Genomic DNA, 26,814 nt, shown 5'->3' with positions numbered 1-26,814 from the left:
CTTCATTGGATAGTGAACTGAACTTCACTCTTTACTTTATGGCATTTTTGTTATTATTTTATTCACATTTATTCATATTGAGTTTTGGCACGTGGTCGTCCTGGACTGGTACTGGAATAGCGGAGCCTCGTGAGCAGCAGCCGGTCCACGAGGACCACTTATAGGAGCAACAGGAGGTTTACACTATAACGGAGACGGTCCTTCAACAGCGGCTGATCAGGTTCCACTCTGCGGACTCACTGCTCTGACTGACCCGGGATATCTGCTGCATGAACCGGGTCAGTGCCTCCAGAACCGGGACGTTGGGTTAAAAAGGTGAGTGAATGAGTCTTCTGAGTGTCAAATTTTACCACATTTTTGTCACTTTGATTGGGTTCCGAAAGGAATTTTTTTTCTGAAGAATAAAAAAACATCAGGTTAATATTAAAAAAGCACACAAATAAACCTGACTGTAGTTTTTGTGTTTACAACTTGTGGCCCGGGGGCCAAGTGTGTCCCACAAAGGCAGTAAAAAACTTTTTACATTTTAGGTTTGTGTGTTACATTATATTTTCATAACACAGTTTTAAATTGAGATACTTATATAGCTCTTCAAGCATATTTAGTTGGATTATTCTTGTCTTTATTGTATGTATGTATTTTTATATATGTTATTTAAATGAACATTTTGGAAATTAATTGCCTTATCAAACTAGACTCGTTCACAAACTACAAACACAGCTCACAAGGAACTGCCTTTTTAAATTATTATTTTAACAACAGTGTCAGTGTTTTTTTGTTTTTTTTGTTTGCCATTATCGTTTTTCATTTCTGGCCTAAATCAAAGATGATTATAATGAAATTTCAGTTTTACTCCAAGTTTAAAAATTGTTGATCACCTGTATTAAAAGATTTAAAGTCATAATCAGTCCAACTTTATCTTCTTCCTAATACTGTTAAGGTTTGTCTCTAATGTAATAAACTGTTAAACAACAGCAGTAAGTGATCTTTCAGTGACAGTTCTCCTCAGTAAGCCTTGGTCATCTCTGAGCTTCTCTTTCACTCTTACAGCAAACAACAGCTGTAGTTCTTATAGGAAGTTCTGAATCAACAGTTTATAGATGGACTTCACTTCAGTTTTTCACCATGAGTGTCACAATGTAACAGCAGGTAAACAAGAATATAAATGAACTGTGAACATGTAAATGGTACACCATTAAAAGAGGAATATATATTATTATGGTAAGGTGTTAATAAACAATACTTTTAAAAACTGTCCCACAATCCTTACATTCCCCTTTTCTCATCTTATCTTATCGTACCAAACCTTAACATACTTTACCTTATCTTATCTCATCATCTCATCTTATTTCAATCTTATCTTATCATTCCACGATCTCATCTTGTCTTATCATTCTGTGATCTTATCTCATATTTTCTTATATTATCATTCCATGATCTTATCTTATCTCATCTTATCCTATTTCATCTTATCTCATCTTACCTCATCTTATCCTTTCTTATCATTCCATTGTCTTATCTTATCTCATTTTATCCTATTTCATCTTATCTTATCTCATATTATCTCATCTTATCTTATCATTCCATGATCTTATTTCATCTTGTCTTATCTCCTCTCAAATTATCTCATCTTATCCTTTCTTATCATTCCATGATCTTATCTTATCTCATCTTATCCTATTTCATCTTATCTCATCTTACCTCATCTTGTCCTTTCTTATCATTCCATTATCTTATCTTATCTCATTTTATCCTATTTCATCTTATCTTATCTCATATTATCCTTTCTTATCATTCCATGATCTTATCTCATCTCATCTTATTTCAATCTTATCTTATCATTCCACGATCTCGTCTTATCTCATCTTATTATCGTCATTCCATCATCTTATCTTATCTCATCTTATCTTTTGTCTTATCTTATCATTGCATGATCTTATCTTATCTTGTCATTGTGTGATCTTGTCTTATTTTATTTTATCTCGTCATATTTTATCTTATATTTCATTATGTGATCTCATCTTTTCTCACCTTATTGTACATTGTTGTATTTTGTCTTAGTCACTGTTCTTTATCCTAATCATAAGGTCAATGGACTCCATCCCTGTGTGTAATGAATGCAGCATTGCAGCAAACACCTTTGGCAGCTGCTACAACCTTTTCACAGGGCTTAAAGAAAGTAAAACTCACACACTGACTTCAACCCATCCCAGTTACTTCAATTACACTCGCACATCCACAGAGAACCCAAAATGCTGAATCATGAATGGCTTGCACGTCCTATGAGGAAGTAAACCCCGAGTCTCTCTTTAGGTGTGAGAAAAGTCAAATATAAACATATACACATGAGACATATTAAAACCTTTAGAAGTGTTGAATAAGTCAATAAAGATGTGGAATCTGCATGTTTCGCTCCATGTATGCATGAGATTATTTTGTGCTCTGGTTTCTATCAATAGGTCATTGAGTGAAAGTGTATGTCTGTTAGTTATCCCTTCAATGGGCCGGTGTCATGTGTAGGGTGTATCTCATTTTTTGCTGATTGTGGGCTATGGTGGGTTCTAGCAGACCGCAGTGACCTTTGGTCAGGGAAAAGTGTGTATAGACAATTTTTGAATGAATAAATGAGTTAAACTAATCAGCATGTAAGGACATTGAACAAGGTTTGCTGACACTCTCAGTCTTGGATCAGACCTCGTCTCTGACCTGTAATTTTATTTTACATCTACTTGTTAAATGAGGAAAAAAAGAACCAAGCACATACACAGGATTGACTGTTTCCTGCAAAGACTACTTGTAGTGAGTTGTGTTCTTTAGTTTTTAACCTGAAATTACCTGCGTTTAGAATTTTCCAAAGTGTTTTTTGCAGTTGCATGTCATTTAGTCACATGTCTAATAGAAGTCTGTTGAAGTAGAATAACTTATATGGCTCTTAAGTGAAATGATTAATTGATTGTCACCGCTCTTGTTTCCTGCAGGCTTTCTTCCACCATGTGCCCTGCACGGGTTTGCAGGTTTTTGCTGCAGGTCCTGGTTCAGGTCACAGTTCTGCTCTGTCCTGCAGAGGCATACAATCTGGATGAGATGCACAGTCTGGAGTTCAGCGGTCCCCCTTCCTCCATGTTTGGATACTCAGTACTGCTGCATCGTTATGAAACTCACAGCTGGTATGGACGTAGAGTCGTTATTCAATAATAATAATAATAATAATCTTTATTAGAGCAGTAACAAACTTGCTGTAGGGGGTTAAAAATCACTAAAAGTAACTGAATTGAAATTTGTGAAAATTGACTCTCAAAGGGCAGTAGAAAGCTTTAAATATCCATACAGATTTGCATGATTAAAAAAATTATTATTACACTTTCATTAGATTCAAGTGAATTCATTCATGGATACATCTAATATCAAGCAAGAATGTAGTTCCCCTGGAAAATGTTTTAGGCATGCAACTTCTGTGTATGTATGAATGTAGCTTATGTGTCTGTTTGTTGTATTATTAACACGCAAATATGAATATTATTGGCTGCATTGCCTTAAAATGTAGTATATTTGAGTTAATCTGTTGCTTAAACACCATTTTAAGTCATTGTATCACACCTGAATAAAGCAAAGTCAATGATAAAATCATCAAAAACTAAATTTGACAGCAACCGTTATGGAACACGTTTGTCCAATGAATTGATTCAGGCTGAGCATGATTACTGAATATCCAAACTGTCAATCAGAGCTTTGGCTCATGAATTAAAAGGTAGTTGTTTAAAAAAAGAAAAAGGGTATAAACTCAGCGTTGTATTTTCCCAACTTGCTTCTGCATGTTTTTCTTTTTTGAATCGTCAGCTTGAGTTTTAAAGAAGTAACTTAATAAATAAAGTAATCTGGTCAGCACAGGATAATTATTAAACTGCTGCCAATAAGGGAAGTTCTAGATGAGACTTCACACAAATATATCATTCAGAGTGATACATGGATCTCTTATTGTGTCTCTATCTCTCTCTTTCTCTCTCTCTCTCACACACACACACACACACACACATTGACAGGTTGGTGGTTGGAGCTCCTGTTGCAAACTCGTCCACCAACTCATCTGTTCATTCTCCAGGAGGCGTTTTTCGCTGCAACATCACCGCTCAGCATCGTCACTGTCATCAAATGCATGCTGGTGGGTTTCTGTGTGTTTTCTACAGCTTTGGAAACCTGTTCTGTTCATCAAAAGTAAGGATTAAGTGGAAGGAACATTGAAAATCCTCTGCTAATATTGTCATGATATTTAAAGCAAGTGGAAAAAAAAAGATTATCGATCAATTACAATTTTATTATTGAAGATTATGAATTGATGGTTAAAGTTGGGGTACTCAAATTATTTTCTTTGATAAAAAAAAAGATTGTTATTAGCATCATATAGTATATTGTAAAAGTAATCATTTCTGGTAAAAAAAAACAAAACACGAACAACAAAATACAAACTAGGAGATGTTTAGATTCAACTTCAGACTGTCAACCTATGTGGGGGCACGTTCAGCGGTCGTGCGCGACATTGTGCACTTCCAGAGGAGGAGACTGGGCGGGATTATCAGAGTGGGGGGCGGGATTTACCGTTTGAATTCAGCCATGCCCCTCTGTCATGGTTCAAGATTCAGGTAGTGCAGCTTTAATTTTACATTTTTCCTTTTTTTTTTTTTTTTTTCTTCTCTTTCTTTTTTTCACCAGCCCTCCCTAAGGAAGGGTAAGAAATCTTTTATTATTGGGAGGATATAAAAAGGGAGAGCAGTGTTACACCTAAGTGGAGGGGAAGGGGAAAGGGAGCAGGGAGGAGAGACTCAAGATAGGAAATAAAAAGGGTGGGGAAGAATAGATTGTTTTACAGTGAGGGTGAGATGTGAAGTTGTAGAATATATTGTGCTTATTATGTTGTGTAATCAAGCCAGTATGGTGACAAGTGTGCAGCTTAGCTATAATGGTGGTGGCTGTGGACAGGGGGAATGAGTGAGTGGTAGTACCTAAAGGTATTTGGGATTAACGTGTCTAAAGTTAAGCCCAGTATGAGTTTTATCCCACATCCCAAGGCGTGCCAGTAAATTTACATTTTTCAAATTGAAATACAGCAAGGACTTCTTATTTGAAATATATCAATCACACGGGTGTTACTCGAAAGAGAAATCAAATAATTCAGCAGCTGACTGATGTTAAATGGAAGATCAATAATTAGCAATATCCAAAAATCAAATAGATAATCATTAATAATCGAAAATTGGTTTGCGATCAAATCAAGGCTTTGATATTTGGAAAATTGATCTGATCAACAACCTCTTAGGATAATGTGGTAGACTACACTTAAGAAGTGGATAAACCCAGTGTGATCTCCCTGAACATTGACCGAGGTAAATGTGTGCAGATGTGCAGAGCTGTGGGAAAACGTGTGAAGCAGAGAGTGATCACCAGTGGCTCGGAGTCAGTCTGTCCAGACAACCTGGAGAGAGCGGAGGACACGTGCTGGTAAAACTCCTCCTCAGTTACAGTTACTCTCTCTCTCTGTGAAACATGACAGTGCTGCTTATGCTCAATCTTTATTTTGTTCACTTTTACTGAAACTGAGAGTCTCAACAACAAGCTGACTTGTACTTCAGACATGAAGGGGGGGTGGGGTGGGATGGGGGGGATGTGACTTCCAGCTTTTGTTGAGTTGTTGATTATTTGAAGCACTTTTACAGTCAAATAATTAGACTTTGCTCTTCTTGTTTTAGAATTGTGTGAAAACATTCAAATGTTTGACATAGCCACCTTTCACACACACACACACACACACACACACACACACGAGAGTGATGCACGCATGTTTTCAGGCATGTGCTCATCGTTGGAAGAACGTCTACTACTCACAGAAAGACCCACAGAACAATAAGCTGCCTCATGGTGTGTGTTACCGTTATGGCGCTGACCTGAGACACCCCCGACCCATCATCCCCTGCTATAGAGGTATACTCATTCCTATTATATATGGTCCTTTGTAAGCGTGTAAGTCTTCTTATCTTTATGTCATGTCTGAATAGGAATGCACCGAAATGACAATTTGTGGCCAAAGCCGAATGAAATATAAACGCTTGGGCAAATATCGAATGCGGTTGTTAAGTTTTTCACAATTTTTTTTTAATAGTGCATGAATAGCCCAGAATACATTTTTAGACATGTTTTTTAAAGAAAGTAAATGTTTATTGAATATTTTGGCATTTTTTAAATATTCCAGTAGCCTTTGCTTTTCAAAAAAAAGCACAACAAAGTTTTTCATTTATATTAGGCCTTCAAACAACACAAAACATGCGTTCCAAAAAAAACTAAAGTGCATTAAAGTGGATAAACCCACAACAAATGAATTATTGTCCTTTTGGCACAAGTCTGCTTAGCCACAGTAGATGGGCTAGAAATGTAAACCAAGGGCCCTATAAAATTCAGTTTTATTTTTTCCCAAATTCCGTGTTTTCCACTTTTATTTCTTTAATTCCGTTTTTTTTTTTTTTTTTTTAGAAATATTTATAATTTTTTTAAAGGCCCAACTGCGCTACGCAAAAAAACGGACGGAGCTTTTACAGGCACGGCAAAGTTAAACGGGAACTAAGAAATGTGCGTCGGACACCTCGTCACTGCACGTTGTTTGATTGCGTCATTGCGTCACACGCTACTATTCGGCCTCGCTTTTAACCTACTCCACCGAAGGCCAAATTTTTCCTTTTTTTGCAAAATTCGGCCGAATATATTCGGTTTGCGAATATTCGGTGCATTCCTAGTTCTGAGAGTAAAAACAATTAATGAAACGGTTTTTAGTATCAATTTATGGCCTCAGAGCGGCGCCATTAAGATTTGCAATGTTTATCCCTACAAATACCAGTGACTATAAACAAGCTTCAAGGTTTTTAATAGCTCCATTGTTATACTTTACTGTAACAATGTCTGAGATTCAGATTGTAGGAAGGCATTGGTCTGAGACGCCACTTTCTGGCAAAGCAGTAAGGAAGTTCATTCAGGGCTGAGCTAGGTTTTAACAGTAAACATTACCATTGTTGTCATTTTGAAATTTGCAGCGGGTCTCTGAAAAATCAATTGCTGCCATATATTTGTATTTTCTTTATATTTTCCTCTCTCTGTGTCTGTGTTTTAAAGATCATCAAAGGAAATTTGGGGGAGATTATGGATCGTGTCAGGCGGGAATTTCCAACTTCCTGACCGAGGTTTGTTAAATAAAAGCTCTCAGTTTGGATAGTAATTTACAATTCATTATTTTCGCTCATTGAAAAAATATATTTTCTTTTCACTAAACACATCATCAATAGAGTAAAACTAAGCTGTGCACGCAGTCTGTACACAGTTCACTTTACAGTATCTTTATCTCAGAGTTTAATTTAAGACTTTGTGACATAAGGACATATTAAACTTTCCATCCATTAATTTTCAAACCCGCTTTTTCCTTTTTTCAGGGTGACGGGGACATTAAACTATAATTACAATAAAGGATTGTTATAGATGTGATTCATACTCGTGTGAAAAATCTCTTTCTCCTTTAGGATCTGATCATCATGGGGGCTCCAGGGACGTTCTATTGGATGGGCTCGGTTCTGGTCTACAACACATCCAACAGAAGAATGTCTGTTTACCTCGATGATGACAGTGGAGTTTTCCAGTTTGGAAGCTACCTGGGTAACACACTAACACACACCTGAAGCACAACCAGTAATACTTGCACAGTAATTGTATTTGGTCACACTTTATTTGAAGTTTTATACGTAAGGCTGACATTACGCCGTCATGATCTGTCATTAGCATAAATAAGGTGTCATAAAGGTTCTCATAAAGGGTCGTTCACGGGTTAAGCATTAGGGTAAAGGTAAGGGTAACGAACGGCACTTAGTGACAGCCTTCATGACAACTTATTCATGCTAATGACAGGTGTCATTTCATAATAATGACAGCGTATATATAAATATATATACATTTGTATATATATTTGTAAAATCAGATGGTTCTGGTTGAGGAGGTTGATTCCTGTTCTGTCAATCAGAATTCCTTTATTTATTATGTATTCCTTTGCAATATTACATCCCTTGTAACAACCTAAAGAATATTGGGAAATCCTTATTTTGACAGTGTTGTATCTTTTCTTTAAGCTTTACATTTTATATCTTGATCAGAGAGGGCGTAAATATTTTTTATCTTCCTACAAACTTTTTTTCTCGCCTTTCCTTGAGCTTTGTTTAAAAAAAAAAGGCAAGCTCAATGTTGGCATTGAGTTAGAATGAACACAGCGTTGTATAATGAAATGGTAAAACTTTCAGAAGGTTAAAGTGAGCTTGGACTACGAGCGAAGTCCAAAATACTATACCTGCTATATTTAAGGGCATTTGAGAGCATTTGGGTGCAGAAAGCAGTCAGAAGCAAATAATACTAAACAGGATAATGACAACTGATTGAAAACATCACAAAGATGCTCCTAACACATTGTGAGCAAGGCATTATGGTTTCAACATAAGTGAAACATAAGTGGGCGACCGTGGCTCAGGTGGTAGAGGGTCGTCTTCTGATCGAGAGGTTGGGGGTTCGATCCCAGTACCTGACTATGTGTCGAAGTGTCCTTGGGCAAGACACTGAACCCTAAGTGGCTCCCAGTGGTCGACTAGCGCCTTGCATGGCAGTCCTGTCCCACTGTTGTGTGAATGTGAGAGTGATTGGGTGAATGAGCTGATATGTAAAGCGCTTTGAGACTGCTTCAGTGTGGTGATAAAGCGCTATATAAAATCAAGTCCATTTACCATTCCAAGTCCAAATAAGTCAGGGCCAAGTGCTGATAACACATCCCAGACCCTGAGATGGAAACAGGACAGGAAACAAACCAACGAAAACAACTGAAACGGTACAAAGTCAACAAAACAAATCAAATACATTAAAATGAACCAGAAAAACCCAACTGAATTTTTGAAATTCTGTCCTAACAAGTGAACCTTAAAAAAGGGACAGATTAGATGGTGCATGGAAGTATTTCTGTATAGAAATGACATTTCAACTTGCTTTGTTATGCTGTAACTGTTAAGGCTATAGTTTTTCAAGACCTCAGAGTCTTTCACAAAGTCAGATTTTAAACTAAGCACCAAAAAACTTTAATATTTCACAATTGAATAAAAAAGTTTTAGTTTCACAAATCCAACTCAACAAAGACCCCTGAGGGGCTAAAGAAGCAGAAGCCTATTACGTCATGACAGATGACAAAGATTATGTGGGAAATGTTAAAAAAGGTGGAGTCTTAATCTCTGGCTGTGAATCCCTGACCTCATTGCCCCCCAAAGGGAAACGCTGAGCTCATCTGAGCACAGAGTGAGCAGCGATGATACTCATTTCCCCTAAAAGGAAACTACTTCAGCGCCTAAATCTCAGCAGCAAAGCTCATTTTGTGCACAGACATGCAGGGACTCTTATCATAAAACTGCTAAGTCAAGCTTTCTTTACTGTGGATCTTGCTTCTTTGTTTTTTTACATTAGCTTTTAGTTGTAAGAACTTTTTTCTGTATGGATTAAATATTATGAATGACTTTATGATTGAAAGAAGTCCAATTGTGAGTTTACTTTGCAAACATGTTCAAGTCTGTGGATAATGGTGCGTTTGCAGATATAAGACGTATAGGAAACACCTGTGCCCCTTCCCCCCCTTTTGTCTTTTTTTTTGTAGGGGAAACAACTGTCTCAACTTTGAACAACTGACTCAAAACGGACATTTTTTATGTTGAAAGATGAAGATTACTTTTTCATTTATGCGTTGAAACAAAAATGTAATTTTCAACATCTACACCCCCCCCCCCCCCCCCCCCATTTTTTTTAAAATACCTGCTCATCATGATAACATGTGCTATAAATGTTTGAAATCCGGGTCACTCCTCGTGAGGGTATCACACTGTTGAGGCAGTGCCACGGACCGGCTGTACTCAAACTCTCACACTGCGCATGCACAAACACCGTAGGACCACTGTAAAATTGATGGATCGTACTGCCAACGTCTGTCCAGCCAGTACCTGGTTCATCGCATCACCCCCTTTTATTTTTCAAAGCTCTTTTTGCTGAGTTTTTGAGGGTGTCTATTCACTTCCGAGTTCTTCTTCTTCTAATTTGTACGTTGCATTTACGGAAACAAGACGTGTCGTGTAAGAACGTACAGTGTGAACAGTCAGATTGTGTCAGAGTGTCGGTCCGTACAGTGCAAGTGAGTCCCACAGTTTGAGCAGGAGCTGAGTACAACGATTGAAAAAATTGCACAGTGCCTTTACACACTTACACGCTGGTTTCTACCCAGTACACAGTCGAGGGAATGTTTCCTAGTAAATCTAAATGGAATCGGAGTGTTTTACAGATTTCTGACACCAAGTCCTGCTTCATGTTCAGGTTACTCTGTGGGAGCTGGACATTTCCAGAGTTCCTCTTCTGTGGAGGTGGTGGGTGGAGCGCCGCAGTACAACAAAAGGGGAAAGGTAGGAGCAGATAACATGGGAAACATTCATGAAAATTGATTTAAAAAATGAGATGTAGAAAAAATGTTGTTGATCTTGTGTGTTGTGTAGTCGGTGATGGTTAAAATCAGTGCCTGTTTGTGTCGTGCAGGTGTTTGTTTTCATGGTAGACAACAGCGTACTGAGGGTTGTTTCCATAGTGTCCGGAAAAGAGGTGAGACACTAACTGTCATCACAACCAGACTTCAAACTGTGGAGCATTTGAAATACTGTATATTGTGTGTCCTTGTATAGCTGGGATCCTACTTTGGCTCCAGTGTGTGTGCAGTGGATCTGAACGCTGACGGCCTGTCAGACTTACTGGTTGGTGCTCCTATGACAACAGGCAGTACCCGAGATGAGGGGAGGGTCCATGTTTACATCAACCAGGGTCAGGTAAGACCAAAAACCCTCAAGTATAGAAAATTCACTCATTGTGTGAATGAATTATTTTCTAATGAGAACAAATCACATTTTTTATCCATATTAGCTCTTTATTAGGCTCTGAATAAACATTTGAACACTGAACCATTATTCTGAACGTCATTCCAATCACTTTAAATATTTGTACTTTTGGGATGCAAACCAAGAAATCAAGTATCAAGAACAATATATTCACATTTTTGAGTTAAAATGGCATTTTATACTGTTTTTCGTTTAACTCAAACAAAATTTGTTACCCGAGACCAGCTCGAATCAAATTGACCATTTAAAACATGTTTATGGGCACTGACAGTTTGTAAAAAAAAAGTGTTTTGATATTTTTAGGATTTTTCACTACATGGAATAAGCCAAATCAGCATTATCAGTACGCATGCGCGATTCCCGGGTCAATATATCCGGGTCAGAGTTCACGACTGCCCAGCGTGTCAACAAAGCCCCTGTCTAGCGGAACAACCGGCTACTTATACGGACTTTTAGGCATTTACTTTACTTAAGGTCGTTTTAAGGCAATATGCCAGGGTCCCATTGTTCAGTGCGTGGCTGTTCCAACGGTACACGTGGGCTTAATACGTGGATGAAAGAGTTTTGCCCCGTTCACGAGTGCAATAAAGGAACCTCACGATGTATATGCGACCCGCCATACGTACTCATCCCATTTCCTACTGAAAGAAAAGATCCAGAACGTCGTGCCGAATGGATTAAATCAGTAAGTTTGACATATACTGTACTACATTAAAGCTAACTAGTAAACTAGTATATAAATATTATATTGTGGTGTACATGTTAGAGAGGTGTCTCTCACCCAGCAGGTTTCGAGGGTTTGTTGGCGTCCTTTTCTTTCTCGCCACAATATGCCCGATCCCCCCAGGATCAACTGTCAACATCGATCTCGAGCAGAGATTTATAATCAAGGTTGACAGCCTCTCGTTCCTGCTGTTTTGTCAAAACTATAGGCGCTTTTTGAAATGACAATGCCCAAGCGAGGGCCACCAGTTCTTTCTTCCTCTTCCCAGTAACAACGTGTCCACGTCTCTTACAATATTCTTTTAAAACATCCACTTTACAATGCTCAAAATATTCAATATCTTTGTCAGACTCGGCCATGTTTACGTTTTATGATACGAGCTAGGCGGGAGCTGGGTAGTCCTGACCTTTGACCCGGACCAGCATGCTTTGCGCGCAGCGAGATGCCGAATCCGCTTATTATTTATTGAATGATTTCATTAGGTGTAAGTCGGCTGCTACTTACTGGAACATTATTACTTTTTTTTTTTTTTATTCAAAATATTTTTTCTAATCTATAGTCCAAACGTCAGTATTGGATTTATGCTGCGTTCACACCGTATGCGTCACGAAATGTCCGTACGTTCAGATTACATACAAAGTCAATAGATAAATGCGTCCCAGATGCAAAATCTTTCCTGTACGGCGGCAAGTGCGTTGGCCGTGCGAGCGCACTCACGATTTTACGCATATCCGCACATTCGCAAGAGTTGAAAATATTGAACTCCTGCTTCTGTTTCACATGATGAAAGCCAATCAGAGTCTTTGATGACGATGATAATGTATTTTTTTTTGTTTGTGTGTGTGCCTTTGTGCAACTCTAATGCAGGCAGAGCTGCAGGAGGCGGAGTTTCAACTGAGCGGTAACGAAGCCTATGCCGCCCGCTTTGGAGAGACCATTGCTGACCTTGGAGACTTGGATGATGATGGTTACCCTGGTAATAAACAGACAAATTTTACTAGTTTTTGTTTTATTTTACGACTAATACTACTACTTGTGTTACTGTCAATAGTGCAAGACTCTACATATTATCACTAGAACTACTAGAATTGCGTAATTCTCATTTCTAACATCAAACACTGTAGTTTTTGCTCTTAAAGCTGCTAATAATAGGATAGATTATCTACTATAGATCGTTTTTAAACTGCTGCAGCAACTCTAAGTATTAATTCCATGGTGTCATTGCTGCTGACATCACAACAATCGCAGCATGTCGTGCCTCAGTGTTTCTCATACAAATACTGAGCAGCTCAGCGTCTGCAGCTGCAGGTTCATTTCTTTGCCTCAGGGAACGTCAGCGAGACTAATTAGAGACGTGTATGTGCTTTTTCTTTTTTCCTTTCGGCTCAGATCTCTTACCTCAAAATACTACCATGTTATTGCAGGCACTGCGTCGACATAAAACAACTAAAAACAATGTACTGGGTGGGTTTTTCATTTGTTGACCAAGAAAACGTCATCCTAACTTTAACGCGTGGCTTTAAGATACACTCAAAAAAAAAACCTCGCCATCTGTGTGTGTGTGTGTGTGTGTGAGTCCGGGGTGGAGTGTGTTATTAAGTTCATTAAACGGTAATGACAACCCGTTGCTGATCTGTGGAAAACTTACTCTGTAATCTGCAACGACCAGATAAAAGCCTGCATGTGTGTGCTTACATTACTCATGTGTCGAGGACTTCACTCTCAACAAAGTCACTTTTGGAGGACTTTCTTTACTATTCAGCACAAAAGTAAAACTTCAAACATTTATCTGTGTATTACAGGATCATATTATGTTGTTTTTGTTGCGTTTGTCTCTTAAGAATAGACACAATGTAACATAAAATGTTCTGTAGAGGTCTAAACATAAAGCTGTTTGTATGAGTCACTTTGTCTCTGGCTTTAAAAAGGAAACAACTTTAAGACCTCACCCCTTCAAAAGGTGTGAGTTGCTGTTCCATAGTCATGTACACATCCGGCATATTCAAACTGAAAACTTACTGAGTAAGCACCAGAAGTGTTGTTAGAGTGCAAAGAAATCAGGAAATCCCTCAGCAAAGCGACTTTTCACAAAATTGATACAAATCTGACAACAGAATTTGCAGAAGTTTGCAAGAAAAAAGTTACTGAGAACTTAGTAAGAAATAACACTATATATTTCTATATATTTGTTCACTTTGTTCTCTGAGGGGTTGGGGGGGGGGACACTCTCACAAGCTTTGAAAACACATGGTATAGCACATTTCATACACAGGCCAATTCAATGTGCTCTACATAATTAAAAGTGTAACATATAGAACATAACTGGAGTTTTAAAATAAAAAAAGAAACAAACATTAAAAACAATAAACAGAGTTTGAAATCAACAATTAAATAATTAAAAACCTCCTTGTCACTCATAGGCAGCAGAGAAAAGCAGTGCCTTTAACTTGTTCACTGACATATTCTGGACCAAACCCATCCACAGATTTATACACCAGCAGCGGAACTTTAAAGTCTATTCTGAGGCTGACTGGGAGCCAGTGTAAAGACTTTAAAACTGGACTAATGTGTTCTGACCGAGCTGCAGCGTTCCGAACCAGCTGTAGCTGTTTGATGCTCTTATGTGGGATTCCTGTCAGACCATTACAATAGTCCAGTCTGCTGGAGATAAAATGAATGCATGGACCAGTTTCTCCTGATCTTTCTGAGTCATTAAACCTTTCATTCTGGAGATGTTCTTTAGGTGGTAGAAGATGTTTTTGTAAATAATACTGTATGCTGAAAGTCAGAGCTGAGTCATGCAGAACACCGAGGTTTCGGATTTGGTCTTTTTACGCTTATAGCAGTGTTTGTATGTTCAAACAAAATACACTGAATATATACCTGAGATAGTTTATAAATGGCTTGAAAATTGGAAAACTAAGCTTGTGTGTTTGTGTGTAGATGTAGCGATTGGAGCTCCACAGGAGGACGATCTTAAAGGAGCCGTTTACATCTACAACGGCAGGGAGGAAGGCATCTCACCAACTCCATCTCAGGTATAACTACAGTAAAATCATTGACAAATAATTTATCATCGCTCTTCCAATCCCCCCATCGTTATTTGTTTGCTATGCAGTGGTCAGTGTTGGGAAAGTTCATTTCCTACACAAACTAGTTCAAAGTTCAGTTCACAAATTTTAAAATGAATTAGTTCAGTTTGTAATTCAAAAAATGTAAAAAGTTCTCAGTTCCAAAAATGAACTGGTTCTTTTTTCCCTTAAAATATATTGCTGTGAGCTGCACGTTGTCCACATTGAACTAAAACACATGTTTTGGATGGACTAAAATGGAATTTGATGTGAATTGTTTTCAGGTTTGGAAAATTATTGTACCTATGGGACCGTTTTGGTAAAAAAAAAAAAAAAAAAAATTATTTTCTAGAGCAAGTTTTTTCTCCTGTTTTTTAGGCTACTTTAGGGCTGAAAGCTGGAGTGAATGGCTGCCCTTTTAAGGTTTATGTTTACACAAAAATGCAACATTTTTCCCACCTGGATCATCACTGACCTTCCTTTAAGTGATCATACTGATATGCCATATTAATCGCAGAAACAGAAACTGAGGTAGAGATGCTGGTGCTGGGCTGGGGTTGCCATATTTGATATTTTTTCCCTAACAGCATGTTTTCACCTGGAAGGCTCAATAGAAATCTGGCACTCTGCTGAATGACGTTCAGAACGCCGTTAACAAATGTCAGGATGAAAGCGCACAAAATAATGTTCACATCGGCAAAAATACCATACATTTAGTTCACGTTCGCCCAAAATATGAAGAAGTTTGTGAAGGATTGCTCATCGAACACTGGCTGTGGTTCTGAGTGTTTGTCTGCGATGCACATTTTCAGAGGATTTCTGGATCCTCCCTGGGTCGTGACCTCAGGATGTTCGGCCAGTCACTGAGCTCCGGAATTGACATTGACGATAACGACTACCAGGGTAAGTAATATCTTTCTCACAGCATGTATATCTTTTCTCCTCCAATGTGATTTAAACCAGGGCGTGTTCTGTCTTTGCAGATGTGGCTGTTGGTGCTTTCCTCTCAGACTCGGCCGTTGTCCTTAGGTAAAGTGACCACTTGGTACATTTTGACCTGGAAATGTCCCAGGCATTTGTCTGTTTCCTTTTTGTACAGGTGTAGAGGAAATAGTTTTTGGTACTTCATGTCATTTTCAGAAAAAGCAGGAAGTAGAGTTTAATCACTCATCCTCCCAACATCTGCTGTGTTTAAAACATGACAATGAGAACGCTCATTGTGAAAATGTTGTAATAGATTCCCCCAATTGTCCTTTTTTATGCTGCAGAACAAGGCCAGTGATTCAGGTGAAGGCTTCCCTCACTCTGCCTGAGCAGATTGACCAACAGGCTTCATTCTGCCAAGACCACAAGACTGTCTGTTTTAATGTGACCCTCTGCTTCAGCGTGAGATCCAGGCGGTTCAGAGGAGCTATAGGTACAGTTAGTGTGAGGCACCAAATTTTAAAAAAAAGACTGGCCTGCTTGAAGTTCCTTTTTTGGTCGTGTTTAACATTTTTATTCTGAGCCTTATCTCAAATGAAAACACTGTGAAAGACCATGCATCGATGTCATTATTAATTTCATTCACATCAGGTAATATTGTATCCACATGTAGGTACATGACTGTATTATTTCTGTCCTCGTCAAGATCTGCAGTATAAGCTGACCTCTGACCTCCTCCACAAACCCTCCTTCCCTCATCGTTTCTATTTCCATGGCAACGGGTCGTCCAACAGCACAAAGGGGCGCGTGAGGGCAGGGCAAAGTGGACTAACGTGTGCAACTCATGTGGCCTACCAAAGGGTAATACACTTACGTACACACAAAGAAACCGAGGGAAACAAGTTGGTTGTAAATAAGCCAACTTTTATATAGAGTCTGTCACATTTAATGTATTTATACCTGGAGAAACCTACAACACAGCCTAGATATCCTACTCAACTCAGTAGTGTTGGGGACAATGGTCAAACAAATACGTAGTACATTCTAGGTTTGAAGAATGAGGGATGACCAATAAGAACTGACTCAAATCATAATACAAATAATACACAGGTAGAGGAAAAGACTAAATCTTGCACAATTCAATAATTTATTTATTTTTTAATCTGTACAAAATCTGTATGAAATACAAAGGTTTTCAAAATGTACAATTTCTTTTTTTTTTTTACCTGGTTGGGTAGCGATGATGGGTTGTATTTGATTGCTGTCTCGTCAATTCATTTTTTGTAGTTTCACAATGTCCGTTTATCGTTTTAAAACAAAAAACTATAATTTACTCAGTAACGGTTGGTTGTAGGAATGTAACTAATTACTTCTTTTAGAACATACTTAAGTACAAGTAAAATGAGTGATTTAGAAATATATCCGTAAAAGCAACTCAATTACAGTAACTTGTAATCCATTACTTTCACCTCTGAATTTATCTTACTGTATATTTATTGCAGAGGGTGTTTGAGCCATTTTTTTTTCAAACCCTGCTTCTATTTGTTTAACAAATGACTGAGCTTAATAAGAATTATGATGTAGACCTGTTTTTCTTACTCTTGCAGAAAGATTTGAGAGACATATTTACACCGGTCCAGTTTGAGGTTTCCTACGCCCTCCGAGAATCAAACCACCACAAAGCTTCCTCTAAAACCTTCCCTCCTCTGAAGCCAATCCTCCAGCAGAACGCCGGGCACCGCAACACCATCATGAACCAGGTAAGAGCTACTCACACCTCCTCCTAGTCACCTGGATCACAGCAAAGGTCTGTGCCTCCACAACCTGCACCAATGATATCCATCATAAACTAGTTAGTTTTTGTGTTAAATACCTTACACCAAAGTGTCTTATTAAACTAAAGACCATAATCTGAAAGCCACTAAAACCACTGGTCGCATCATCCTGCTGCTCCACACGTGTGCACAGCTGCACTGCCCCACATGCAGCACATTATCCAACATCCTGCTCCTGTGAGTTCACTCTCCTAGTCCGCCAAGAGCCAGTAATCAGGTCACCAATATCCATGATCTGTAACTGAGGTCAGCGTGAGGTCAGATGTCACAGGAAATGTTTGCCATGTCACGGTTAAGGAAGTTTCGGTGGTTGTTCATTTGTTTATTACCACTGCCTCGAACCGTGTCTTCCTCTTTCTCTCCCTCAGACGTGGTTTTCTCGTTCCTGTGCTCTAGTGAACTGTTCCACCAATATACAGCTGTTGACTCAACTGGTGCTGCCGCCGTAAGGACACACACACACACACACACACACACACACACACACACACACACACACACACACCAAGTGTTAAGTCATAGGACCTAAGTTTGCTATTTTTTGACCTGATCACAGCTCATGTGGTGCAGCAGTTTTTCCTTTGATCACATGTTTAATATTTTGATTGCTGTCACCAGTTATCAGTGTCTTTTTTTTTTTTTAATTTTTACAATTTTTAATCTAATGATGTTACAAATAATAACAAATAATTAAGGAATAAACACAATGAGCCACAGCTTAATTCACAGGAATTATGCTTTGATATAAAAAAGTGTTGACTACTATACTCTATGTTAGTGGTTCTCAAACGAGGTTACGCGATGGCACTACAGGGGGTACGTGAGAGAGAGAGAGTAGACAATTAACAAATGAAAGCATTAGAAACATGGGGTTTATTTTTAGTAAAAACATTTTAATCATAATAACAATAATGATGGAAATTATCTTTATAGAACACAAACTAAAAATACAAGCAACAGTCTTTTCCAAACCAGAAGGGAGATGATGATAAAAACTATAAAAATAAATCCATTCCGGAGGTAATCATTATCATTATCAGCATCATTATGCTGTATAATTGTTGTTTTATATATATATATATATATATATATATATATATATATATATATATGTTGTTTCTAGCAAAATGTTGTAGTCGGACAAAGGGGGTACTTGGATTCAGAAATAAGAGAAAGGGGAAAGGAGAACTTCTGCTCTATATCACTAAAGATTGCAGTTAGAAATGAACTACGGTAATATACAATACAGCTTTGGTTTGTTTGAACATGCATGTATTTTTTCCTCCACAGATTATTCTGCTGTAACTCATTCATAATCCAGAAACGTTGATTAGCCGTACCTAATAAATGAAGCTATTGTGTTAATTGTGCTTATTTCTGGCTGGGATATGATTCACATCCTGTTCCTTGTATTTTGTGTCCACAGTGAGCAGCAGTACTTTGCTTTGGGCTCTGGTCACACCATCATATTGAAGGCCTCACTGGTGAACTCAGGAGATGATGCCTTTTTACCACGACTAAAGCTGCAATTCCCTCAAAACATCCACTACATCAAAGTGCTGCAGAATGTGAGTTTATAGCACACTAGATAAACAGTTTCATTCTATTCATTTATGGAATAACTCTTTTAATTGTCCTGCAAAAACCAAAAAAATATATATATATACAGTATATATATATATATATTGACTTTATATATATATTGCCTAATTTATTTCTTTTTATCCATTTCCTCCCCTTTCATGAGTAACTACAATTATACCTGATTAGCAACGGAGCTTCTGTTTTTTATGTCCAAATTGTAGCTTCATCTGTGATCTGATGCTCAATTCAAATCAAACTTTGTTTGTATAGCACTTTTCATACATAGCGTAACTCAAAGTGCTTTTACAGCGTTAAAACCACAAACCACAAACCCCAGCAACCATACACAGATGCCCACAAACACACAGGTTAAAACAAAGACAGTGACGTATGCTACATAGCAGGGTACAGAGAATCTTGGTAAACCGTCACGCTAAATGCCTTCACCCCTTCAAAACAATACAAAATCACCCAATTTCCTTGGTCAAACTGACAATAATCAGTGATAAACATCAGCTGAAGCAGACGAGCGTGCATTCATTACAAATCCCACATCAGTGCGACGAAAATCCAGCACAGACTTGCAACCAATATTTCTGCATCCACGTATCCATTGTTAGTCAAAGTGTCCATGCTTGTGTATCTGTTTTGACAGGAAGACAATGTGGTGAGCTGTGATGTCACACAGGAGGTTAACACTACTACAGTGAGTGTTGACTGCAGCGTCACAAGCCTCCTCCTTCCTGCCAACGCCCAGGTTAGCCTCACCAAGCATTTTCTCAAACTCCGCTCATCGTAATGTTCTTATTGGTTCATACAAGATGTTTAGCGAGTAATGTCACAATGGTTGAAGGTTAGTGTATTGCTAAAACTGGATGACGAGCAAATCACGTTGCAACAAAGACATTTGAGTAACTTGGGAAATCTGAAGATGTATTTAAATATAGATTGTGTTATTTTATTTAAATAAATCTGAGAGAAATTCAAACATTGCTGTAGGGAGAGATCACACTCTGTAGCTGTTTCCCAAATGTCTACTTTAACCCCTGTGACTCATTACAATATGATGTTGGGATTTTATTTTTTTTCAACATCTTTTCAAATAACCTTAGCAAATACAAATAGACATTCCAAATCTCGCAGGTTATTCCCAAAGCACATTTTTTAATGGTTGGTGTGTGTTTGTTTATTGTAGTTAAACATCAGCTTCTTGTTGGATGTGAGCCAGAACAGCACACCAGGAGACATCCTGATTCACGTTAACAGCAGCAGGTAAGGAAGTCCTCTCTGTGGGGGCCACGTCTGGCTCCTACATCAAAACAACACAATCAAGCACTTTTTTACAGATTAAGCTGAATTAATGGCTCAGTGGTTTGAACAATGAACTCATGCGTTGATTTTTCATTGTTTTTTTACATCAAAATTAAATGAAATCTAAAAGTTTTGAATCCTATTAAGGTCTGTTTTCTCCTCAGTGATAACTATGAGAAGGACGAGTTTCTCCATGACAACTCAGTGAGCCTTGTCCTTCCGCTTAAATATGGAGTCAAAGTCAACATTCATGGGTGGGTCAAATATGAATAACTTTTACTGTACATTATTCTCAGGCATTGATCATGTGTAGAGAGGAAGATACATCAGCGTTTACTGACTCTTGCTTTCTTTCCTCTGTGCAGTTTTGTTTCTCCGACCTCGTTTGTGTTTGGAGATGAGGATTTGATTCCAGCCGACTGTTATCCAGAAAAATTCAATTACACATATAAGGTTGGGTTTACTCTGACTTCTTAAGCAATCCCAAGAAGTCTATTTACTGCAAGTGTTCAGATTTAAGCTGAAAGGAGAACTGAAAGGGAAGTGGGAGGAAGCTCTCGACGTTAATTAACTCTATTTAAACTCTAACGTTGCTGGGAAACACCTACAGAGTAAATAGTCAAAGTATTTTAATTTGGCGTATTTTGTTGTAAAAATGTAAGAATGACTGCCCTCTATAGGTTGAAACCTGGCTGTTACAATCATATTTTGCTATTCGCTGAGAATTGTGGCTTCTTACATCACGAACCACCACTGTTAGCCCCGCCTCTCCTATATAAACTAGCATCTGTGGACTCTAATCTGCGTCGAGTAGGTTGGGTTGAGAGAATTGATGAGTATGATGAGTATTGAATTGGTAATTAGCATAGCATAGATTGTTATCTTGGAGATTTAATAGTATAGACTAGGCGTGGCTTAACTCCTCCAGGAGCCCCGCCCCTAAGAAGGCATTTTTTATTTTAAATGTCCAGCCTAGATGCATGTCATCCAAAACTTGACCTTTAATTACTCTTTAATTATTACTTATTAGATGGAGCAAGTGAACAGTTAGTTGTATAGATATTTGAAGAGGCCCTTAGCAGCAAGGTTTTGAGTTTGGGTTGATTTTAAAGGTATATTCTTCACAGAATGGGGTCCAAACTTGTTGTTTATTGGATGTTTCTCTCTGCAGGTGTTGAACTCTGGTCCCAGCAGGTCTGTGAACACTGTTGTAGACATTGCTCTACCAAAGATCCTTGCTCCTTACAGACACAGACTACTGCAGGTCGTGGACTGGCAGGTATGTCTGTAATAAATTAGCCCAGAAACTTAAGACGTTAACCAAGGTCCAACTGATTTTTCAGTTCTTTGTGGACATCATTTGAAGTCTTTCTGTCTGTGTCTGCAGACATCGCAGGGTGTGTGTTCCATTAGTGGCACGTCTGTCCCCGTCATCGAGGACTGTGACGTCCCCCAGGCCTCCTTCATCAAACAGCTCATCTTTTTTTTCTCCTCCACTTCCACGCGCAGAATGGTACACACACACACACACACACACACACACACGCTTGAGTGTGATACTTTTATGTGGAGTTATCATTGAAGCCATTACACTGATCTGACCATTTTTGCTTTCATCATGTGCTATTTATGTAAATATTATGTAATCATGCAGCTGGTGTTATAAGTTGAAATACCGTTTATCATGTATATAATGAAATGATGATTTCATGGGGCGTTACTCTATATTGTACTGTATAGACGTCACCCGAGCACAGGTGTGATGATGAACAGTGTGTTTGGTTAGAGAGCAAGAAAAAAGAAGTAATTTAAGTTTGAAAATAAGTTTAATCCATGCTGCTGTGGCTGTTATACTGAATGAAAGAGCCCAAGCTGAAATGTAAATGACACATTATGATTAGACATTCAGATTTTCCAGACTTTTGAATTTTAGTTGACTGCCCCTGATGTAACGTGTACTGGCATCCTTTGCTCTCAGTTTTGCGGGCGTCGGGATGAGCTGTGTGAGCGGCTGCTGTGTCGCCTTGGTAACGTGGAGGCTGGAAGAGACGCCACCATCCAACTGGAGATCAGCGTGAATCCCGCAGTGCTGCTTCAAGCTCCGGTAAACACACAAACTCAGAAACAGTTGATTTATTTCCCTATTAACATGGAAGAGTACTGTGGTTGGGTTGATGGATTCACTTCTAATTCTAATGTAAGAACATACTGTACGCTGTGTGTCTCAGGGACGTCATGGCATAATGAAGTTAGAGAGCAGCGCTTGGCTGTTGTCTCCCAGGAAAGACCAACACACTGTCCTTATTCATGATCAGCATGGAGCCCAGGTAAGAACCTCACACCAGGGGCCTCATTTATAAAAGATCGTCTTCACGCATTGTGTGCGCGTTTCTTTTTATAACAGCTACAGGTGTTGCAGCCAATTCATCAGCAGTTTTGCGCAATGCTCATGGGATTTTAATTACAATTATTATTAATATAAAACTGTATTTGTATATTTTTTCCTCCTTCGTTTTTGCAAATATATTCTTCTTATGATATGTGTTGTGAAATGTGCAATGTTCGATTATTTCACACAGACGTACGTATACATTTCACAGAGCTGTCTTTAATTTCATCCTTCTCCTGTTGGGGGCGGAGTTTCCCGTTTCTCATGATTTTGTGCGTACGGCAGGGTCAGAGCTGCCGTGGAGGTGTAAACATTATCTCGCCAAGTTTTTTTTTTTTTTTAAATCCCAAACGTTGCTTACAAGTGGCGTATGCTTTCTTTTGGACGTATGCAGTGTTTATAAATGAGGCCCCATAAAGCAATGAGTGTGCCAGTTTTGATCCAGTCCATCTATTATCAGTCACAGGAGTGGGATGATTGTGTGCCTGTTTTTCCAGGTGGTGGTTGAAGCCATCTTTACCCAGAAACCCTCGACGGCAGTGAAGATCTTCATCATAGTCATCAGTTTAGTTTTGGGTCTGATGATTTTGTCTGCTCTGATCTGGTGTCTGTGGAAGGTAAATGTTGCCAACAAAGGCCACCGTGTTCTCAAACTGCACATGTCAGCATTAATATTAGAGTAGGGTTGGGCAAAAACATGAATTTAATCAATTTATCGAATTTGTAGGTAAAATGATTTTAATTTAGCAAATTCGAGTTTAAAAAATAAATACAAAATTATATATATATATATATATATATGTATATTTAATTTTTTTTCTCACCACAGTTTTTTCTGACTTTTTTGCATTCTGTCCTTGTGGGTTACCGTAGCACGATGTGAGCCAGTCCCCTCTTTGTTTACATGTGTTTACCCTTTGAGTAGGCTATTTGTGTGCCACAGGCATGTTTCATTTTTTATTCACACTATGCTGAGATGCTAAGGGAAGAGTTTATTATTTTCTTAATGGTAATGTTATATGTTATAGAATATGTAGTTTTCTGATTTCTTAATCAGAAAATTTAAGCTACTGTGAAGGCGCTGTTGCCCTTTTGCTTAAACCTGAGTTAAAGCTTGAAATTGCTGAATGACAGAGCCTATGCATTTTAACTCTTGAGGACAATCACAGCAATAAAGTTGCACTTTTGACAACATATCTGTCAGCAGTCATTTTGAAGTGCATTGAAAAAAAATATATTCGAAAATTGAATCGAAACTCGAATTTTTCTTTAAAAAATCTGAGATTTTTTTCGGCAAAATCGCCCAGCCCTATAGTAGAGTTGATATTGTAATGTGCAACAATAACACCTGGTGTGTTTTCTGTGTTCTGATATTCCTGTTCTTTCTTTGTTCGTCCTCTAGGCTGGGTTCTTTAAGAGACAATTCCAGAAGAAAGAGGAGGAGTTTAATAGAGACAGCTGGGACTATGTTCCAAAACTGGACAAGAGGCTGAGCTCGTCATAACGCCGCCTCCTGGACCCAAGGAGACGATCACACTGGACCTGATTTTCATTTGACACTCAGTCTGTGCTGACAGACATTGGGACGCAGAAATGTGCGCCGGGAACACCAAAGACCGTCTACGTTTTGAGTTTGACGGATATCACTTCCTGAACAGGATCTTTTGAAGTATGTGCCTTTGAAGACTGCGGCGATGGAGCATCAGTGAGGGGAGGAACCCTGAGGAGGTTACACTTAAAAGCAGAGGAAGTTCAGGCTTCCTGCTATGTGACATCGCCTGTGATGTTACCGACGTTGATGAACCAAAAACAGACATTTATAATCTCAGGGTTTTGTGAACCTGACTTCCTGTTGTCCTTATTTGTCTGTGTGTCATGATATCAAAGCGGACTCACCAAAACATCATTCCCACAGAAGTCCTCAGTGAGACTATAACCAAATCGTTCTAGATTTTGCACGTTTTAACCAAGGAAACATCACAAATATAGTTTTTGCACATATTTAGTAACCACAAGCTAAAATAGTCACGTCACCCTCAGAGTAGGGCTGGGCGATATGGACCAAAACGATATACGTATTTTCTCAAAATGGCGATATATACGAAATAAATCTCGATCTTTTTAACTCGAATAAAGTCTTAAGAGACAATCTGTGTTAAATTTGCGGATGAAAAAATGCCACACAGACACATTTATTACATTTATCACACTTATTTTCCAAGGGACAGCACGTGTGCGTGAGTTCAGTAGTGTGGCTTGTTTAAGGGAAGGTCTGGATTCGGAGGCACTCAGTGATCATCTAACTGGGATTTTAATGTTATTCTGAGAAGTAGTGAAAGCAGTGACTCCTAAAATGAGTATTTTAATACAAAATAAGCTATAAAATATGTTGTTCAGAAATATGGAAACTGAATGTAGTCTATACATAATATTAAATACTTGTATGACGTGATTTGTGCTTTGATTGTATGAATCAAAACAAGTTAAAAAAAAAAATATATATATATATATATATATAGATATATCTTGATATAGATGATATTGTCATTTTCTGTATTGCCAAAATAGAAAACTGTATATCTTGAATCACGATATATTGCCCAGCCCTACCTCAGAGATAACATGAAAGAGTTGAAGATTACCTCACGACAGTTACAAAAAAGTCTTCTACTTTTCATATTTATCTGATCCCAGTTAAACCAGTCATAGCTTTTTAGCAAATCATGTAATTAGCTGCAAATGTTTAGTGTTAACGGTGAGATCCAGAACAGAACTTTTAATAGTGTTGTTGTTTTAACAATATAACATACAAGTTTTTTGAGGAGTAGTTACGATCAGAGGGGGCGTGTCCATTACGGGTGATCATCATTTATCATTCTCCGACCAAGACTGAAGTAGTAGGGATGTCCCGACACAACTTTTTCACTTACGATATGATACCAATATTGCAGCCTTATGCATTGGCCGATACCGATATTGATCCGATACGATATCATACATACTTTTATTACTTATTTTGAAGTGTGGAATGTTAGAAAAGGCTTGATCAAGTGATGTCACTCAAACACAGAACAATAGTCAGCAACAGTAGGTTATTTGTTGGTGTATGAACCACAGTCACCTATGGATAAAAGTGTTGGCGCAGAACATTTTATCGGAGAACTTATATCAGTGATTTTAGATGCAGTTCGATAAAATTCGATATTCGCTTTCTGGCTAATATCGGATCGGGACACCTCTATGAAGTATCATGAATTTTTTTAGAACAATTCCTAGCAAACTAGCTGCATTTCATCTGAAGCACAAAGTCAGTGTGTTTTAAGTGTTTACTGCTTTTACAAACACTCAGCCTGGGAAATAGATATGAAAGAAAGGTTTTCATTCTGCTCGAATGTTACCAATAAAATGTGTTTGTTGGGATGTTGAACATTCATAGACATTAATGAGCGTTTATCAGAGTGTTAATGTGGAAAAATTCTGAGGATTTAACGCGGTTACGATCAGTGAGGATCTGCAGCTGCTCCGTGTCAGAGTGTCAACCTAGTCATCAATGATAAATACCTTTTTCTTTTTTGTGAAAACCATTCACGTTAAAGAAAATGGGGGTAGAATACGACAGAAAACATTTGACTTTTTGGTTGAAATTTTCAAAAAGCCACAACATGAGTTCAAGCTAAAGCACCAGGACCTCAAGCAGCAGACAGAACAAAGCAAGTGGAGCCACGGTGCTGAATGAGAGACCAGTACTTGAAACCAACCTGTGTGTGTGTGTGTGTGTGTGTGTTCTTTCACTCCTCATCTTCCCTTCTCTTCATTCAGAACAAACGCACAGCACAACCCGAGCAGTGTTCTCATGTTTTATTCCATGACTTTAGTGTTTTGATTGTTTTATGCATTGTTGTTGTTGTTGTTCTGCACTGGAGAGTCTTACTGCTTTTATTGTCACTTTTACAAAATAAAATTAAAGCTTTTCTATTTAACAGACGCCGGTTCT

General features: G+C 38.3%; 1 protein-coding gene across 1 annotated transcript; it reads left to right on the top strand.

The window, feature by feature from the left end:
* On the top strand, window positions 1-26,804 carry itga4 (integrin alpha 4). The gene is made up of 29 exons (XM_028436220.1): window positions 1-315; window positions 2,979-3,167; window positions 4,041-4,159; window positions 5,393-5,493; window positions 5,841-5,973; window positions 7,153-7,220; window positions 7,554-7,686; window positions 10,414-10,499; window positions 10,630-10,692; window positions 10,773-10,913; window positions 12,574-12,682; window positions 14,650-14,744; window positions 15,590-15,680; window positions 15,761-15,806; window positions 16,046-16,194; window positions 16,408-16,562; window positions 17,309-17,461; window positions 17,905-17,981; window positions 18,963-19,104; window positions 19,776-19,877; window positions 20,316-20,392; window positions 20,596-20,685; window positions 20,797-20,884; window positions 21,603-21,710; window positions 21,819-21,944; window positions 22,410-22,535; window positions 22,660-22,758; window positions 23,318-23,437; window positions 24,223-26,804. The coding sequence occupies exons 2-29, from the start codon at window positions 2,992-2,994 to the stop codon at window positions 24,322-24,324; spliced, it is 3,075 nt and encodes a 1,024-aa protein (XP_028292021.1). The 5' UTR covers window positions 1-315; window positions 2,979-2,991; the 3' UTR covers window positions 24,325-26,804.
* The last annotated feature ends 10 nt before the right edge of the window (window positions 26,805-26,814 follow it).

Source organism: Gouania willdenowi, chromosome 21, assembly GCF_900634775.1.
Source record: "Gouania willdenowi chromosome 21, fGouWil2.1, whole genome shotgun sequence".
NCBI classification, from domain to species: domain Eukaryota; kingdom Metazoa; phylum Chordata; class Actinopteri; order Blenniiformes; family Gobiesocidae; genus Gouania; species Gouania willdenowi.
This window is presented reverse-complemented; position numbering and strand designations above follow the sequence as displayed.

Excerpts from the sequence above, each read along its gene's own strand:
- itga4 (XM_028436220.1), top strand. The coding sequence starts at position 2,992 with ATGTGCCCTGCACGGGTTTGCAGGTTTTTGCTGCAGGTCCTGGTTCAG. Across the intron at positions 4,160-5,392 it reads CTGTCATCAAATGCATGCTG|ATGTGCAGAGCTGTGGGAAA; the intron begins GTGGGTTTCTGT and ends AAATGTGTGCAG. Across the intron at positions 7,687-10,413 it reads CCAGTTTGGAAGCTACCTGG|GTTACTCTGTGGGAGCTGGA; the intron begins GTAACACACTAA and ends CTTCATGTTCAG.